The sequence below is a fragment of the Salvelinus alpinus genome, chromosome 27, assembly GCF_045679555.1.
Source record: "Salvelinus alpinus chromosome 27, SLU_Salpinus.1, whole genome shotgun sequence".
Classification (NCBI taxonomy): domain Eukaryota; kingdom Metazoa; phylum Chordata; class Actinopteri; order Salmoniformes; family Salmonidae; genus Salvelinus; species Salvelinus alpinus.
In genome coordinates this window covers 43,160,237-43,177,426 of record NC_092112.1, presented here as the reverse complement: position 1 = coordinate 43,177,426, position 17,190 = coordinate 43,160,237, and the positions used below count along the sequence as shown (strand labels likewise).

At 43.5% G+C, this 17,190-nt stretch overlaps 1 protein-coding gene and 1 long non-coding RNA gene across 4 annotated transcripts in view; one reads left to right on the top strand and one right to left on the bottom strand.

Annotated features, from left to right (window-relative positions):
• The window catches only part of LOC139556634 (1-phosphatidylinositol 4,5-bisphosphate phosphodiesterase beta-1-like), a 242,006-nt gene that overhangs the window by 134,597 nt on the left and 90,219 nt on the right, over window positions 1-17,190 (top strand). For all 3 annotated transcript variants that reach the window (XR_011671154.1, XM_071370833.1, XM_071370834.1), the window contains exons 4-7: window positions 7,019-7,159; window positions 7,702-7,781; window positions 10,669-10,722; window positions 16,875-16,950. Coding sequence is in view for 2 of the 3 variants with exons in the window: in XM_071370833.1 (XP_071226934.1) it covers window positions 7,019-7,159; window positions 7,702-7,781; window positions 10,669-10,722; window positions 16,875-16,950 (351 nt within the window). In the remaining variant the exon portion in view is untranslated. The remainder of the gene's footprint in view (window positions 1-7,018; window positions 7,160-7,701; window positions 7,782-10,668; window positions 10,723-16,874; window positions 16,951-17,190) is intronic.
• The window catches only part of LOC139556635 (uncharacterized), a 12,586-nt gene continuing 3,166 nt past the window's right edge, over window positions 7,771-17,190 (bottom strand). Inside the window, exon 3 of the long non-coding RNA XR_011671155.1 lies at window positions 7,771-7,869. This is a non-coding gene — a long non-coding RNA (uncharacterized lncRNA). The remainder of the gene's footprint in view (window positions 7,870-17,190) is intronic.

The window sequence follows — 17,190 nt, the reverse complement described above, 5'->3', positions numbered from 1 at the left end:
GTCTCTCCATCTCTCAATGTCCTTCATACAGTATTCTGTCTCTCCATCTCTCAATGTCCTTCATACAGTATTCTGTCTCTCCATCTCTCAATGTCCTTCATACAGTATACTGTCTCCATCTCTCAATGTCCTTCATACAGTATACTGTCTCCATCTCTCAATGTCCTTCATACAGTATTCTGTCTCTCCATCTCTCAATGTCCTTCATACAGTATTCTGTCTCTCCATCTCTCAATGTCCTTCATACAGTATACTGTCTCCATCTCTCAATGTCCTTCATACAGTATACTGTCTCCATCTCTCAATGTCCTTCATACAGTATACTGTCTCCATCTCTCAATGTCCTTCATACAGTATTCTGTCTCTCCATCTCTCAATGTCCTTCATACAGTATTCTGTCTCTCCATCTCTCAATGTCCTTCATACAGTATTCTGTCTCTCCATCTCTCAATGTCCTTCATACAGTATACTGTCTCCATCTCTCAATGTCCTTCATACAGTATTCTGTCTCTCCATCTCTCAATGTCCTTCATACAGTATTCTGTCTCTCCATCTCTCAATGTCCTTCATACAGTATTCTGTCTCTCCATCTCTCAATGTCCTTCATACAGTATTATGTCTCTCCATCTCTCAATGTCCTTCATACAGTATTCTGTCTCTCCATCTCTCAATGTCCTTCATACAGTATTCTGTCTCTCCATCTCTCAATGTCCTTCATACAGTATACTGTCTCCATCTCTCAATGTCCTTCATACAGTATTCTGTCTCTCCATCTCTCAATGTCCTTCATACAGTATACTGTCTCCATCTCTCAATGTCCTTCATACAGTATACTGTCTCCATCTCTCAATGTCCTTCATACAGTATTCTGTCTCTCCATCTCTCAATGTCCTTCATACAGTATACTGTCTCCATCTCTCAATGTCCTTCATACAGTATTCTGTCTCTCCATCTCTCAATGTCCTTCATACAGTATTCTGTCTCTCCATCTCTCAATGTCCTTCATACAGTATACTGTCTCCATCTCTCAATGTCCTTCATACAGTATACTGTCTCCATCTCTCAATGTCCTTCATACAGTATACTGTCTCCATCTCTCAATGTCCTTCATACAGTATTATGTCTCTCCATCTCTCAATGTCCTTCATACAGTATTATGTCTCTCCATCTCTCAATGTCCTTCATACAGTATTCTGTCTCTCCATCTCTCAATGTCCTTCATACAGTATTCTGTCTCTCCATCTCTCAATGTCCTTCATACAGTATTATGTCTCTCCATCTCTCAATGTCCTTCATACAGTATACTGTCTCCATCTCTCAATGTCCTTCATACAGTATTCTGTCTCTCCATCTCTCAATGTCCTTCATACAGTATTCTGTCTCTCCATCTCTCAATGTCCTTCATACAGTATTCTGTCTCTCCATCTCTCAATGTCCTTCATACAGTATTCTGTCTCTCCATCTCTCAATGTCCTTCATACAGTATACTGTCTCCATCTCTCAATGTCCTTCATACAGTATACTGTCTCCATCTCTCAATGTCCTTCATACAGTATTCTGTCTCTCCATCTCTCAATGTCCTTCATACAGTATTCTGTCTCTCCATCTCTCAATGTCCTTCATACAGTATACTGTCTCCATCTCTCAATGTCCTTCATACAGTATACTGTCTCCATCTCTCAATGTCCTTCATACAGTATACTGTCTCCATCTCTCAATGTCCTTCATACAGTATTCTGTCTCTCCATCTCTCAATGTCCTTCATACAGTATTCTGTCTCTCCATCTCTCAATGTCCTTCATACAGTATTCTGTCTCTCCATCTCTCAATGTCCTTCATACAGTATACTGTCTCCATCTCTCAATGTCCTTCATACAGTATTCTGTCTCTCCATCTCTCAATGTCCTTCATACAGTATTCTGTCTCTCCATCTCTCAATGTCCTTCATACAGTATTCTGTCTCTCCATCTCTCAATGTCCTTCATACAGTATTATGTCTCTCCATCTCTCAATGTCCTTCATACAGTATTCTGTCTCTCCATCTCTCAATGTCCTTCATACAGTATTCTGTCTCTCCATCTCTCAATGTCCTTCATACAGTATACTGTCTCCATCTCTCAATGTCCTTCATACAGTATTCTGTCTCTCCATCTCTCAATGTCCTTCATACAGTATACTGTCTCCATCTCTCAATGTCCTTCATACAGTATACTGTCTCCATCTCTCAATGTCCTTCATACAGTATTCTGTCTCTCCATCTCTCAATGTCCTTCATACAGTATACTGTCTCCATCTCTCAATGTCCTTCATACAGTATTCTGTCTCTCCATCTCTCAATGTCCTTCATACAGTATTCTGTCTCTCCATCTCTCAATGTCCTTCATACAGTATACTGTCTCCATCTCTCAATGTCCTTCATACAGTATACTGTCTCCATCTCTCAATGTCCTTCATACAGTATACTGTCTCCATCTCTCAATGTCCTTCATACAGTATTCTGTCTCTCCATCTCTCAATGTCCTTCATACAGTATTCTGTCTCTCCATCTCTCAATGTCCTGCATACAGTATTATGTCTCTCCATCTCTCAATGTCCTTCATACAGTATACTGTCTCCATCTCTCAATGTCCTTCATACAGTATACTGTCTCCATCTCTCAATGTCCTTCATACAGTATACTGTCTCCATCTCTCAATGTCCTTCATACAGTATTATGTCTCTCCATCTCTCAATGTCCTTCATACAATATACTGTCTCCATCTCTCAATGTCCTTCATACAGTATTCTGTATCTCCATCTATCAGTATCCTGCGTACAGTATACTGTCTCTCCATCTATCAGTATCCTGCATACAATATACTGTCTCTCCATCTATCAGTATCCTGCATACAATATACTGTCTCTCCATCTATCAGTATCCTGCATACAGTATTCTGTCTCTCCATCTATCAGTATCCTGCATACCGTATTCTGTCTCTCCATCTATCAGTATCCTGCGTACAGTATTCTGTCTCTCCATCTATCAGTATCCTGCATACAGTATTCGGTCTCTCCATCTATCAGTATCCTGCATACAGTATTTTGTCTCTCCATCTATCAGTATCCTGCGTACAGTATACTGTCTCTCCATATATCAGTATAGTAAAGGTAGACACAGAATAGGGTTTTTATTGTCACATACACCAGATAGGTGCAGTGAAATGTGTTGTTGTACAGGGTCCGCCATTGTAGTACTACGCCTCCAGAGCAAATTAGGGTTAAGTGCCTTGGTCAAGTTCTTTCACCTTGTCGACTCGTGTATTTGAACCAGCAACCTTTAAAATACTGGCCCAACACTCTAACCGCTAGGCTACCTGCCGCCCTAAGGCTGGACGAATGTCTGCCATGGCCTCAAGATGATTCCAGACAGTTCTAGTAATAATGGCTTGCTCTAGTTAAAATAACATAGTCTATGCAGCATCATCTAACTTTGATATATGCTTCATGTACAATGGAAGAATTTTGCTCTTGGCACGTCTGAGAGACTGCAGGCATGAGATGTTTCTAGAACCATCCATCTCCCAGACATCTCAACACTACAGTAATCAGTAGGGAATTAAACTTGTCTCAGACACCTTTTCCAAGAACCAAGGTCTCTTAAGAAATGACGCCTGTCTTTGCATTTGACTAAAAGCGTTGCGGCGTTGGAAGTTCGTCAGACATTGTTCGTCAGAGAGTGTGTGTGTGTGTGCGTATGTTTGTATGTGCGTTTTGAAATTGCACTAGACAGTCTGCGTGTGTGACACACCGTGTGTGTGTCTGTGTTTTGAACACTCGTCAGACATGCAGACTTGGTTGCCAGAAGAGTAAAAATCTCAAACAGAAGAAAAATATTGCTTCTGAAAAGTTCACTGTAATACTAATGGGCGCCTCTGAGCTGGGGGATTTGATTGGAGGACGTTGGGGGACATGTAGGGGACATTTATCAGTGTCACACAGCACCGAATGCTCTTTGTTTGATTGGGCAAATTAGTGGGGAACTCATTTGCTTCCGCTGCAAAAAATCTTTTACAGACTCTTTTTGTTGGTGTTAATTGACCTAGCTGAACCACTTTGTATTCTGCCCTGATGTCAGATGAATGGGAGAGAAAATATCATTGTTATTCATTTCTGGTGCCTCGGAGGCAGTGCCTAGTTGCTCTGTGCTTTAGCATGGTTTGCATTTAAGATGAGTGGTTGTGTGTGTATGTTTCCATAGGGATATATGGTTTATAATGTGTATTTACACTGCAACAGACAGACATCTCTCAGTTCAGGCCCTCACTATTATGCCGTCAATAACCAGTGTGATAAACTGGGTATTGAACCCAGTCTTTTGCATGCCCCAAGACTGTGTTATCCAACCGAGCTAAAGCCTAGGAATAACTTTTATGAGGTAATACAAGTGTCATGGTCTCAGGCAAGCATAGTTATAGTTATATAAGTTACATACGCATCCCGCCGGCCTACTTTACCCAACCACCTCGGATGCTGTACAGACACATTGCAATGCCCCGGTGAATCCACAGGCAACATCATAAACGCCATGCATTTACCACCTGCAGCCATTCATAACGACATACTGTCCGTTCATTACTTAGACATTAATGATGATCATTCATGAAGCGGAGGGCCTGGTGTCCAGACCTCTGGCAGTCTCTATGGGGATGCCACAGGGTTCAGTTCTCGAGCCGACTCTCTTCTCTGTATACATCAATGATGTCGCTCTTGCTGCTGGTGATTCTCTGATCCACCTCTACGCAGACGACACCATTTGGTATACTTCTGGCCCTTCTTTGGACACTGTGTTAACTAACCTCCAGACGAGCTTCAATGCCATTCAACTCTCCTTCCGTGGCCTCCAACTGCTCTTAAATGCAAGTAAAACTAAATGCATGCTCTTCAACCGATCGTTGCCCGCACCTGCCCGCCCATCCAGGATCACTACTCTGGACGGTTCTGACTTAGAATATGTGGACAACTACAAATACCTAGGTGTCTGGCTAGACTGTAAACTCTCCTACCAGATTCACATTAAGCATCTCCAATCCAAAATTAAATATAGAATCGGCTTCCTATTTCGCAACAAAGCATCCTTCACTCATGCTGCCAAACATACCCTCGTAAAACTGACCATCCTACCGATCCTCGACTTCGGCGATGTCTTTTACAAAATAGCCTCCAACACTCTACTCAACAAATTGGATGCAGTCTATCACAGTGCCATCTGTTTTGTCACCAAAGCCCCATATACTACCCACCACTGCGACCTGTACACTCTCATTGGCTGGCCCTCGCTTCATACTCGTCGCAAAACCCACTGGCTCCAGGTCATCTACAAGTCTTTGCTAGGTAAAGCCCCGCCTTATCTGAGCTCACTGGTCACTATAGCAGCACCCTATAGCACGGTATATCTCACTGGTCACCCCCAAAGCCAATTCCTCCTTTGGTCGCCTTTCCTTCCAGTTTTCTGCTGGCAATGACTGGAACGTACTGCAAAAATCACTGAAGCTGGAGACTCATATCTCCCTCACTAGCTTTAAGCACCAGCTGTCAGAGCAGCTCACAGATCACTGCGCTTGTACATAGCCCATCTGTAAATAGCCCATCCAACTACCTCATCCCCATACTGTATTTATTTATTTATCTTGTTCCTTTGCACCCCAGTATCTCTACTTGCACATTCATCTTCTGCACATCTACCATTCCAGTGTTTAATTGCTATATTGTAATTACTTCGCCACCATGGCCTAATTATTGCCTTACCTCCCTTATCTTACCTCATTTGCACACACTGTATATAGACTTTTTTCTACTGTATTATTGACTGTATGTTTGTTTATTCCATGTGTAACTCTGTGTTGTTATACGTGTCGAACTGCTTTGCTTTATCTTGGCCAGGTCACAGTTGTAAATGAGAACTTGTTCTCAACTTGCCTACCTGGTTAAATAAAGGTTAAATTAAAAAAAATTAAAAGCGTGCCCCAGGTAATGTCATGCTTGGTGTGTGTGTGCGTGCGCGTGTGTGTGTGCGTGTGCGCATATATGTGAGTCACTGCGTGTGTGTGTGTGTGTGTGTGTGTGTGTGTGTGTGTGTGTGTGTGTGTGTGTGTGTGTGTGTGTGTGTGTGTGTGTGTGTGTGTGTGTGTGTGCGTGTGCGCATATATGTGAGTCACTGCGTGTGTGTGTGTGTGTGTGTGTGTGTGTGTGTGTGTGTGTGTGTGTGTGTGTGTGTGTGTGTGTGTGTGTGTGTGTGTGTGTGTGTGTGTGTGTGTGTGTGTGTGTGTGACATCTTAGCTGATGTTAAGAGAATATGCTGAACCATGCAGGTCCCATTGGGCTGATGATGACGGGTTGCCACTCTTCATGTTCTACTCCCGAAGTCATATCTCTCACTGATCAGTTACATTCTCAGGAAGTCAAAATCGTGATCTGATTGGTTGATTGGGCTGTTGTTGTCATTGCCACAGTACCAGACGGTGGGAGTCATCTCTTCCTGCTACTTCCTGAGTTTGGGCTTCCAGCAGCGACTACAAAAAAATATGTTTCATTTTCACGAACACTGGATGGGTGCAGTGAAATGTGGTGTTTTACAGGGTCCGCCATAGTAGTACGGCACCTGGAGCAAATGAGGGTTAAGTGCCTTGCTCAAGGACACGTCAACGGATTTTTATTCTTGTCGGCTCAGGTATTCAAACCAGCGACCTTTCGGTTAGTGGCCCAACGCTCTAACCGCTAGGCTAAAGTCACACTGTCAGACACAGTGGGGGGTAATTCTGGGAAGGTGCTAGAGCTGCAGTGGCTGTGTTATTAATGACACGCTTTCGTGAAGGTTTAAAAGTGTACATATGTGTTGAAAATGAATTTAAAGGTGTTTCCTCTGAGTGTGTAGTATGCAAATCTGCGTGAGCTCATAATGTTGGGTTGCCAACGAAGAAGGGTTAAGGCTAGAGTTACTGTGTTATTGACATGTTACTCATCTGTTGTGTGGTCTGTGTAGGACATGAAGCTAAGAGAGCTGCTGGACGTGAGCACCCTGGTGGGGAAGATGGAGAACAGGATGCTGACGGTGGTGAGCGGACCAGACATGGTCAACATCACATACCTCAACTTCATGGCCTTCCAGGAGGAGATCGCAAAGGTAAGTAAACATGAATAATCCACTTATTACAGAGGAATAGGGCTTTAGTACACATGAATAAGGGCTTTGGTACACACGAATAATGCCTTTATTAATCATGAATAGGGCTTTATTAAACATGAATAGGGCTTTAATAAACATCAATAAGGACTTTATTAATCATGAATAGGGATTTATTAAACATGAATAGGGTTTTATTAAACATGAATAAGGACTTTATTCATCACAAATAGGGCTTTATCAAACATGAATAAAGGCTTTATTAAAGGTTTATTTGATTTAGTTGATGTCAACATCAGTTAACGTCTCTTAGGAGGTTGGCCAAAGTGCTTATAACTAATTAATGAATAACTAACCTATTTCAGTCCACGAAGTGTGAGTTAGTTAAGCTTGTTAGACTTACACTGAACCCGTCATTCCTCCAGTGTATAATTTTAAGGTCTGGTGTGTGGGTGGCAAGTCTGCACCTCCAATCGATCCTGGTGACTGTGTTTCTTCCTTCTGACGGAGTGTGTGTGTGTGTGTGTGTTCTTCCGGTGCAGGAGTGGGCTGAAGAGTTGTTTGGCCTGGCGTCTAACCTACTGGCCCAGAACATGTCCAGAGAAGCATGCCTGGAGAAAGCGTAAGTCCCTGGACACATCACGCATCACACACTGGAAAGCAGCAGTTCACACCCATCAGGTCTGCAGGGCGCTTCACACCGCTTCACACTACTCGCAGAGAGAGAGGGGGGGGGGGGGGGGGCAGAGAGAGAGCAAGAGGGGGTCAGAGAGAGAGCGAGAGATGGGGTGAATGCGCGCACACACACACACATGCAAACGCATACACACACACAGATACTTGCGCAAAGACACACACACTCACAGACACACACTTGCACTCCCCCTCTCTCTCTCTCTCTCTCTCTCTCTCTCTCTCTCTGCCTCTCAGTCAAATGTATTTATAAAGCCCTTTTACATCAGCAGATGTCACAAACTGCTGTACAGAAACTCAGCCTAAAACCCCAAACAGCAAGCAATGCAGGTGAAGAAGCACGGTGGTTAGGAAAAACTCCCTAGAATGGCAGGAACCTAGGATGAAACCTAGAGAGGAACCAGGCTCTGAAGGGTGGCCAGTCATCTTCTGGCTGTGCCTGGTGGAGATTAAAAGATTACATAGCCATTAAGGCCAGATTGTTCTTCAACATGTTCAAACGTTCATAGGTGACCAGCAGGGTCAAATAATAATCACAGTGGTTGTAGAGGGTGCAACAGGTCAGCACCTCAGGAGTAAATGTCAGTTGGCTTTTCATAGCCGAGCATTCAGAGGTCGAGACAGCAGGTGTACTAGAGAGAGAGAGAGAGGGGTAGAGTCGAAAACAGCAGGTCCGGGACAAGGTAGCACGTCCGGTGAATAGGTCAGTGTTCCATAGCCGCAGGCAGAACAGTTGAAACTGGAGCAGCAGCACAACCAGGTGGACTGGGGACAGCCCGGATTCATCAGGCCAGGTACGCCTGAGGCATGGCCTATGGCTCAGGTCCTCCGGGAGGGGAGGGAGAGAGAAAGAATTAGAGGAAGCATGCTTAAATTCACACAGGACAACAGACTGGAGAATTACACCAGATATAACAGACTGACGCTTGCCCCCGGCACATAGACTATTGCAGCATAGATACTGGAGGCTGAGACAGTGGGGGGGTTGGAGGACACTGTGGCCCTGTCCAACGATACCCCCGGACAGGGCCAACCAAGCAGGAAATAACCACACCACTAAAGGGATATCAACAGACCACCAACTTACTACCCTGAGACAAGGCTGAGTATAGCCCACCAAGATCTCCTCCACCACACAAGCCCGAGGGGGCGCAAAACCGGACAGGAGGATCACGTCAGTGACTCAACCCACTCAAGTCGAGTATAGAGCAAAAAAAGCCTGGCACGACGTGACGCACCTCTAGGAGGGACAGCATTGAAGAGCACTAGTAAGCCAGTGACTCAGCCCCTGTAACAAGGTCTCTCTCTTTCTCTCTCTCTCGCTCTGTTTCCTTCTTTCCCCAGTAATAGCCTTGTTTTTAAATACCAATTAGACTTGGTAATCAAGGAGTACAAAATAATGATAATGATATCCATATTGATATGGAACTAAGATGTTATGCTATATGTTATTATGTACTAAACTATGGATTCACACACTCACGCACTGATGTCAAGACACACACACACACACACACACACACACACACACACACACACACACACACACACACACACACACACACACACACACACACACACACACACACACACACACACACACACACACACACACACACACTGACAGACACACACTAAATAAACCCAGACAGTCCACTTTCTGTACCACAGTTTGAATGGAGACTAATGAATGTCAAATGAATGTCTGATGCAACATTCGTTCTTTTTGTCGGACCGAGCTCCTCAGCAGGAGCCGTTCCTGGTAAACTCTGACGTAAGCCCCTCTCGGCAACATCTGCAGAATGGTCTGGCTGTTACTGGAAAACACATAACAGTACTCCTGCAGTGAAATTAGCTTTGCCTTATCGATCAAATACAAATCTGGCACAGGCTAAAACAGCGTTCTTCAGTCCTAGGGACCAACAGGATGTGCAGGCTTTAGTTCCTGCCCAGTACCAACACACCTGATTCATCAAGACCTTAACTCATTCTAAAGAGGTTCAGAGTTAGAGCTACAGCCGGCCATCTCAGGTGGGCTTGTCATTTTCCTCCGTCTCTAAAAGTGAAGCCGGAATGAAAGACCAGGTATACAAGATAAAAGGTTGGTTGTTAGGTGGTTGTTAGGTGGTTGTTAGGCTCTGTTAACCATTAGTGGCCTGACTTTGGTCCTAGCTGTCATCTGGCCCTGGAGCCACCGAGAGGTGGACACTATAATGACCATTAATTATTAACAAGAGCCACTTAGTGTCCAGGCTAAAATGCCTACTCCTGTTACACCCTGCCTAGTGTAGTGTGTGTGTGTGTGTGTGTGTGTGTGTGTGTGTGTGTGTGTGTGTGTGTGTGTGTGTGTGTGTGTGTGTGTGTGTGTGTGTGTGTGTGTGTGTGTGTGTGTGTGTGTGTGTGTGTGTGTGTGTGTGTGTGTGTGTGTGTGTGTGTGTGTGTGTGTGTCCAGGCTATATATAGCACCCAGAGATCTGTGACTGGCTACATTGCCAACGCATCACTTCCTCTGATTAGTGGGGTGCTGCAGCGCGGTGAAATGTAAACACACGGACATATGCAATCACTCACTGTGTTCTATACACACACTCACTCACTCACACACACACATACCCTCTCTCTCTCTCTCTCTCTGACGCCCTGTGTATGTAATTTCTCACAGTTAGAGCATCACCCAACACGTGCTATGGGTTACCATTTGGTGCATAATCACTCACCGGTATGCACACACAGATGTAGACATGATCACATTGCACAGTCTGCAGTAGGCACACATTTACAGATACTGTAACTCTGCCGTGTCCCCTATCCTACAGATACACACGGCTGAAGCTACAGCTCAGCTCAGAGGGATGCATCCCCGTCAAGAAGTAAGTCTCTCTCTCTCCCACTTACCCTCTCTGTCTTTCTCTCTCTCTCTCTCTTTCTGTCTCTCTCGAACGCTGAAGATTTGAGGAGGAGAAAGGTCAACCTTCTCTCCATCTCTCTTTTTAATTTCTCCCCTAACCCTCGCTCCCTTTCTGCATTGCGCCCTTTATCCCTCTCCTCTTTTTGTCTCTCTCCTCCCCTCTATGTAGCTCTTTCTCCCTTGTCATTTCTATCTATCGTCTCCTTTATCCTTCTGTCTGTCTGTCTGTCTGTCTGTCTGTCTGTCTGTCTGTCTGTCTGTCTGTCTGTCTGTCTGTCTGTCTGTCCCAGCTGTGTCTTAATGGAGATTGGTGGAGTGCTCCCTCCATCTCTCATCCTCTTCTGTCCATCTATCTTTCCTCTCCACTCCCTCCATCTCTCTCTCATATCCTCTCCTATACCTCCATCCCGTTCTCCATCCCTTTCTCCTCCCACTCTTCTGTCTCTCTCTCCGTCCATACGCCTCCGCTGGAGAGTAGCTCTCTGTCTGTCTGTCTGTCTGCTCAGTCTGAGCGGAGACGGTAGTCGGCAGGGAAATCTGAGCACCATCACCCCAGACAGACAGCCATTAATCAGGAGAGCCCTCCACACTCATCCCACTCCCTCGCCCCCATACCTCAAACACCCTCTATCAGTCAAGATCATTGTGTGTGTGTGCGCGTGTGTGCGTGCATGCGTCCCTGCGTGATTCCAACTCTGAAGTACATGAGTGATGATGAACCAGACTATTCTCTAACAGAGGAGTGCAGCTTTTAGAAAAGCAGTGTTAAGCCCCCGCCATAACCTCACTCGGAACTATAATGGCAAACACTGGGTGTCAACAGAGAGACAGAGGAGAGAAGTAGGGAGAGGTACTGAACAGAGAGAGAGGAGCAGAGAGACATCTTTCAGCTAACACGTTAGGTTATTCGCTTCATGGTTGTGCACAGTGCAGCCGTATGTCAGCTTGACTGTCCTAATAAAGCTTTATGTGCCTTATTTATGGATCACTGCCACAACTCTCCACACAGAGATTAAAGAGGAGGAAAGTCAAACATTAACATGTAATATTTACTCTACATACTGTTAGAAGGAAGTATAACAGGAAGTATGAAACAAAGCTCTCCCTGTATAATAAATAGTGAATGGATGTCTTTGTCTCTTGGGGTATGATGGTTCTGTGGTGTATGATGTTATATGGATGGTTCGGTGGTGTATGATGTTATATGGATGGTTCTGTGGTGTATGATGTTATATGGATGGTTCGGTGGTGTATGGTGTTATATGGATGGTTCTGTGGTGTATGATGTTATATGGATGGTTCGGTGGTGTATGATGTTATATGGATGGTTCTGTGGTGTATGATGTTATATGGATGGTTCTGTGGTGTATGGTGTTATATGGATGGTTCTGTGGTGAATGGTGTTATATGGATGGTTCGGTGGTGTATGGTGTTATATGGATGGTTCTGTGGTGTATGATGTTAAATGGATGGTTCTGTGGTGTATGATGTTATATGGATGGTTCTGTGGTGTATGATGTTAAATGGATGGTTCTGTGGTGTATGATGTTATATGGATGGTTCTGTGGTGTATGGTGTTATATGGATGGTTCTGTGGTGAATGATGTTAAATGGATGGTTCTGTGGTGTATGATGTTATATGGATGGTTCTGTGGTGTATGATGTTATATGGATGGTTCTGTGGTGTATGATGTTATATGGATGGTTCTCTGGTGTATGATGTTATATGGATGGTTCTGTGGTGTATGATGTTATATGGATGGTTCTGTGGTGTATGATGTTATATGGATGGTTCTCTGGTGTATGATGTTATATGGATGGTTCTGTGGTGTATGATGTTATATGGCTGGTTCTCTGGTGTATGATGTTATATGGATGGTTCTCTGGTGTATGATGTTATATGGATGGTTCTGTGGTGTATGATGTTATATGGATGGTTCTCTGGTGTATGATGTTATATGGATGGTTCTGTGGTGTATGATGTTATATGGATGGTTCTGTGGTGTATGATGTTATATGGATGGTTCTGTGGTGTATGATGTTATATGGATGGTTCTGTGGTGTATGATGTTATATGGATGGTTCTGTGGTGTATGATGTTATATGGATGGTTCTGTGGTGTATGGTGTTATATGGATGGTTCTGTGGTGTATGATGTTATATGGATGGTTCTGTGGTGTATGATGTTATATGGATGGTTCTGTGGTGTATGATGTTATATGGATGGTTCTGTGGTGTATGATGTTATATGGATGGTTCTGTGGTGTATGATGTTATATGGATGGTTCGGTGGTGTATGATGTTATATGGATGGTTCTGTGGTGTATGATGTTATATGGATGGTTCTGTGGTGTATGATGTTATATGGATGGTTCTGTGGTGAATGATGTTATATGGATGGTTCTGTGGTGTATGATGTTATATGGATGGTTCGGTGGTGTATGATGTTATATGGATGGTTCCCACACCTTCCTAATATTGAGTTGCACCCCCGTTTGCCCTCAGAACAGCCTCAATTCGTTGGGACATGGCCTCTACACCCCGGTCAAAGGCACTTCAATATTTTGTCTTGCCCATTCACCTTCTGAATGGCACATATACACAGTCCATAACTCAATTGTCTCAAAGATAAAAAATATTTTTTTAACCTGTCTCCTCCCCTTCATCTACACTGATTAAAGTGGATTTAACAGGGGACATCAATAAAGGATCGTAGCTTTCAGCTGGACTCACCTGGTGTTTTGTACACTCGGTGTACAAAGGATCTGAAAGCAACATTTATCGCTATAGCAACAAGGTTGAGGGTAAACGAATGAAATCCAAGTGAAATAAGTATATGGAACAGGCCAAGAGGATGTACAAGGAGAAGGCTCTCTCAGGAGGCTAAACCCAGAGATGCTTGGAGGGGTGTGTGAAAACACTAGCAGGGCTTAACAACACCCTGCTCCAAATAAAAAAAATGTTTTGGTGGTAGAATTGACCAACTGAAAGAGAGGAGGTGACCTCTGACCTATCGCACATGTCGCACACTCTAGCAAATGTTGAGCTGCAACCAACAGATGTGGAAGCCGCATTTAAAAGGACCAATCAAAAGAAAGCACCTGGGCTAGACACCATTAGTGGTCGCCTACTGAAGGTTTCCCATAAGCAACTGGCAGGTGTTTTCTGTGACCTTTTCAACTGCTCTCAGGCAAAACACTCCATCCCAGCCATATGGACCTCATCCATCATATGCCCAGTACCTAAAAGAGCAACCCCTCCTGCAACAATGACTACCTACTTTTTTAGCTTTAACATCTTTAGTGATGAAGGGCTTTGAAAGGCTGATTCTCCCCCAGCTACAAAAGGAGGTATACTCTTACACAGAGCCACTCCAGTTTGCCTACGAGTGGCACATGATTGATGCGGTCGATGATGCACTCCTGTCTCTACTGCACTGTGCCCACACCCACCTGGAGAAGCCCAGGACATAGGTCCAGATGGTATTTGTGGATGTCTCTAGTGACTTTAATACAGTCCAGCCTCGCTTAATGGGTCATAAGCTCCAGAACATGAATGTCATTCCGCATCGGATTCTCTGGGCAACAGCAGGCAACTCAGAAGGGCGCCTCTAGGCGGAAATTGACAGATTTTCAATGTGGTTTAGCCAGAACTACCTGGGGTCAATGCAATCAAAACCAAAGACCTGGCCATTGATTTCAGAATAGACCAACCTACTGTAAGCATCCCAGTGCTGGAGATTAACAGACAGATCGTATTGCGAGTGGAGGACTACAAATAGCTTTGGAAGCATTATTGACGACAACCTCTCATTCCAAAGAGAAACTGAGCACATTCCTCAAAATGTCAATTGAGTTCAATGTACAATAACAAGTCCTCCGAGCATTTTATAAATGCTTTATGCAATCCATCTTAGCCTTTAGTATTGTGGGGTGGTTTGGTGCGCTAGGGAACACAAGTCAGAACCCACTGAACAGGGTAATAAGAATCAGTGGGAAGGTCATCGGAGAAAAGCCAGGAACCCCCCAGTGACATTTACAAAAAAATCGAGTGAGGAAGAAAAGGAAACAAATAGCATTTGACATAACATACTGTACACACTGATTGAGCAGTACAGCCCCCTACCCTCCGAGTGCAGGTATAGAGCTCTCCCGTTCAAATCTACGAGAGCAACTTCTAGACAACATCCATCAAACGCATTAACTCTTGAGGTCCCTATTTGTATTCATATATATATGTCTATTTACCCTGTGATTGCGTGGACTGCTTCTAATCCGATATATTGTAGCCTACATGTTTTTGTGTTCAATGTTGTTTTGTTTCTGGTATGTACCATTCGTCACCACACAGGAAGTTTCCTCCCAGGAAATAAGTTATTTGAATGGATACCCCTTGACTCATTCCACATTTTATTGTGTTACAGCCTCAATTCAAAATGGATTCAATAATTGGTTCCCCCACCCATCTACACACAAGGCCACATAATGTGAAAACGTGTTTTTAGACATTTTTGCTAATTTATTGAAAATGAAATACAGAAATATCTCATTTACATAAGTATTCAGACCCCTTGGTCAAAACATGTTAGACTCACCTTTGTCAGCGATTACAGCTGTGAGTCTTTCTGGGTAAGTATCTTAAGAACTTTGCACACCTGGATTGTACAATATTTGCACATTATTCTTTTATTTGTATTTTTCAAGCTCTGTCAAGTTGGTTGTTGATCATTGCTAAACAGCCATTTTCAAGTCTTGACATAGATTTCAAGCTGATTTAAGTCAAAACTGTAACTAGGCCACGAAGGAACATCCAATGTCGTCTTGGTAAGCAACTCCAGTGTATATTTGGTCTTGTGTTTTAGATTATTGTCCTGCTGAAAGATGAATTTGTCTCCCAGTGTCTGTTGGAAAGCAGACTGAACCAGGTTTTACTCTAGGATTTTGCCTGTGCTTAGCTCTATTATATTTATTTTAATTTTAAAAACTCCCTAGTCCTTGCTGATGACAAGCATACCCATAACATGATGCAGCCACCACCATGCTTGTACTCAGTGATGTGTTGTGTTGGATTTGCTCCAAACATAACACTTTGTATTCGGGACATAAAGATAATTTCTTTGCCACATTTTTTGAAGTTTTACTTTAGTGCCTTATTGCAAACAGGATACATGTTTTGGAATATTTGTATTCTGTACAGGCTTCCTTCTTTTCACTCTGTCATTTAGGTTAGTATTGTGGAGTAACTACAATGTTGTTGATCCATCCTCAGTTTTCTCTTATCACAGCCATTAAACTCTGTACCTGTTTTAAAGTCCCCATTGTCCTCATGGTGAAATCCCTGAGCGGTTCCTTCCTCTCTGGCAACTAAGTTAGGAAGGACACCTGTATCGTGTATGTATGTATACCATGCACAAAGGGATATTACATTTTATTTTTACCCATCTACCAATAGGTGCCCTTCTTTGCGAGGAATTGGAAACCTGGTCTTTGTGGTTGAATCAGTGGTTGAAATTCACTGCGCGACAAAGGGACCTCACAGATAATTGTATGTGTGGGGTACAGAGATGAGGTCGCCATTCAAAAAACCATGTTAAACACTATTATTGCACACAGGGTGAGTCCATGCAACAGACCTATTGTTAAGCAAATGTTTACTCCTGAACTTATTTAGACTTAACATAACAAAGGGGTTTAATACTTTTTTACTTGTTTGATTTTCTTAACATTTTTCTTAACATAAATCTGAACTTTTTTTCGAAAAACATAATTACACTTTGACATTATGGGGTATTGTGTGTAGGCCAGTGACCAAAATGAATCGCAATTTTTATCCATTTTAAATTCAGGCTGTAACAAAACATAATGTGGAATAAGTCCAAGGTGTGTGAATACTTTCTGAAGGCACTGCATGGATGGTTATGAAAGGTTATCTATAAAGTGGTATGAAAGCTTGCCTACGTGTATGATCTATTAACGCCTCTCCAAAGTGTGTGAGGCTATATGAAAGGTTCTCCCGTGTTGATGTTGTGATCACGTGGGTGTGATGTGTGATGCTGTGTGAATGGGTCTGTGGTGTGTGAGATGACGAGGTAACGGTTCTGGGCTGTCTCATCAGTATCTTCAGGATGTTCTCGGCAGACAGGAAACGAGTGGAGACAGCTCTGGAGAACTGCAACCTCCCTTCTGGACGGGTAAGACTAGCTTATTATCTAGCTCTACCACTCACTTACTCTACCTACAGTGTCTATCCCTGTTTCCCTCTCTCTCTCTCTCTCTCTCTCTCTCCCTTGTTCATCCACACTGTAATGTTCCATACCCCAGCAGATCTGATCATAACTGCTTTTCAGGGAATATCATTTGTGTGGATTCCTCCTTTATAGTTTTTTACATGACTTCCCATAATAAGAGATTCTGTCTCAGTCTGTCTACAG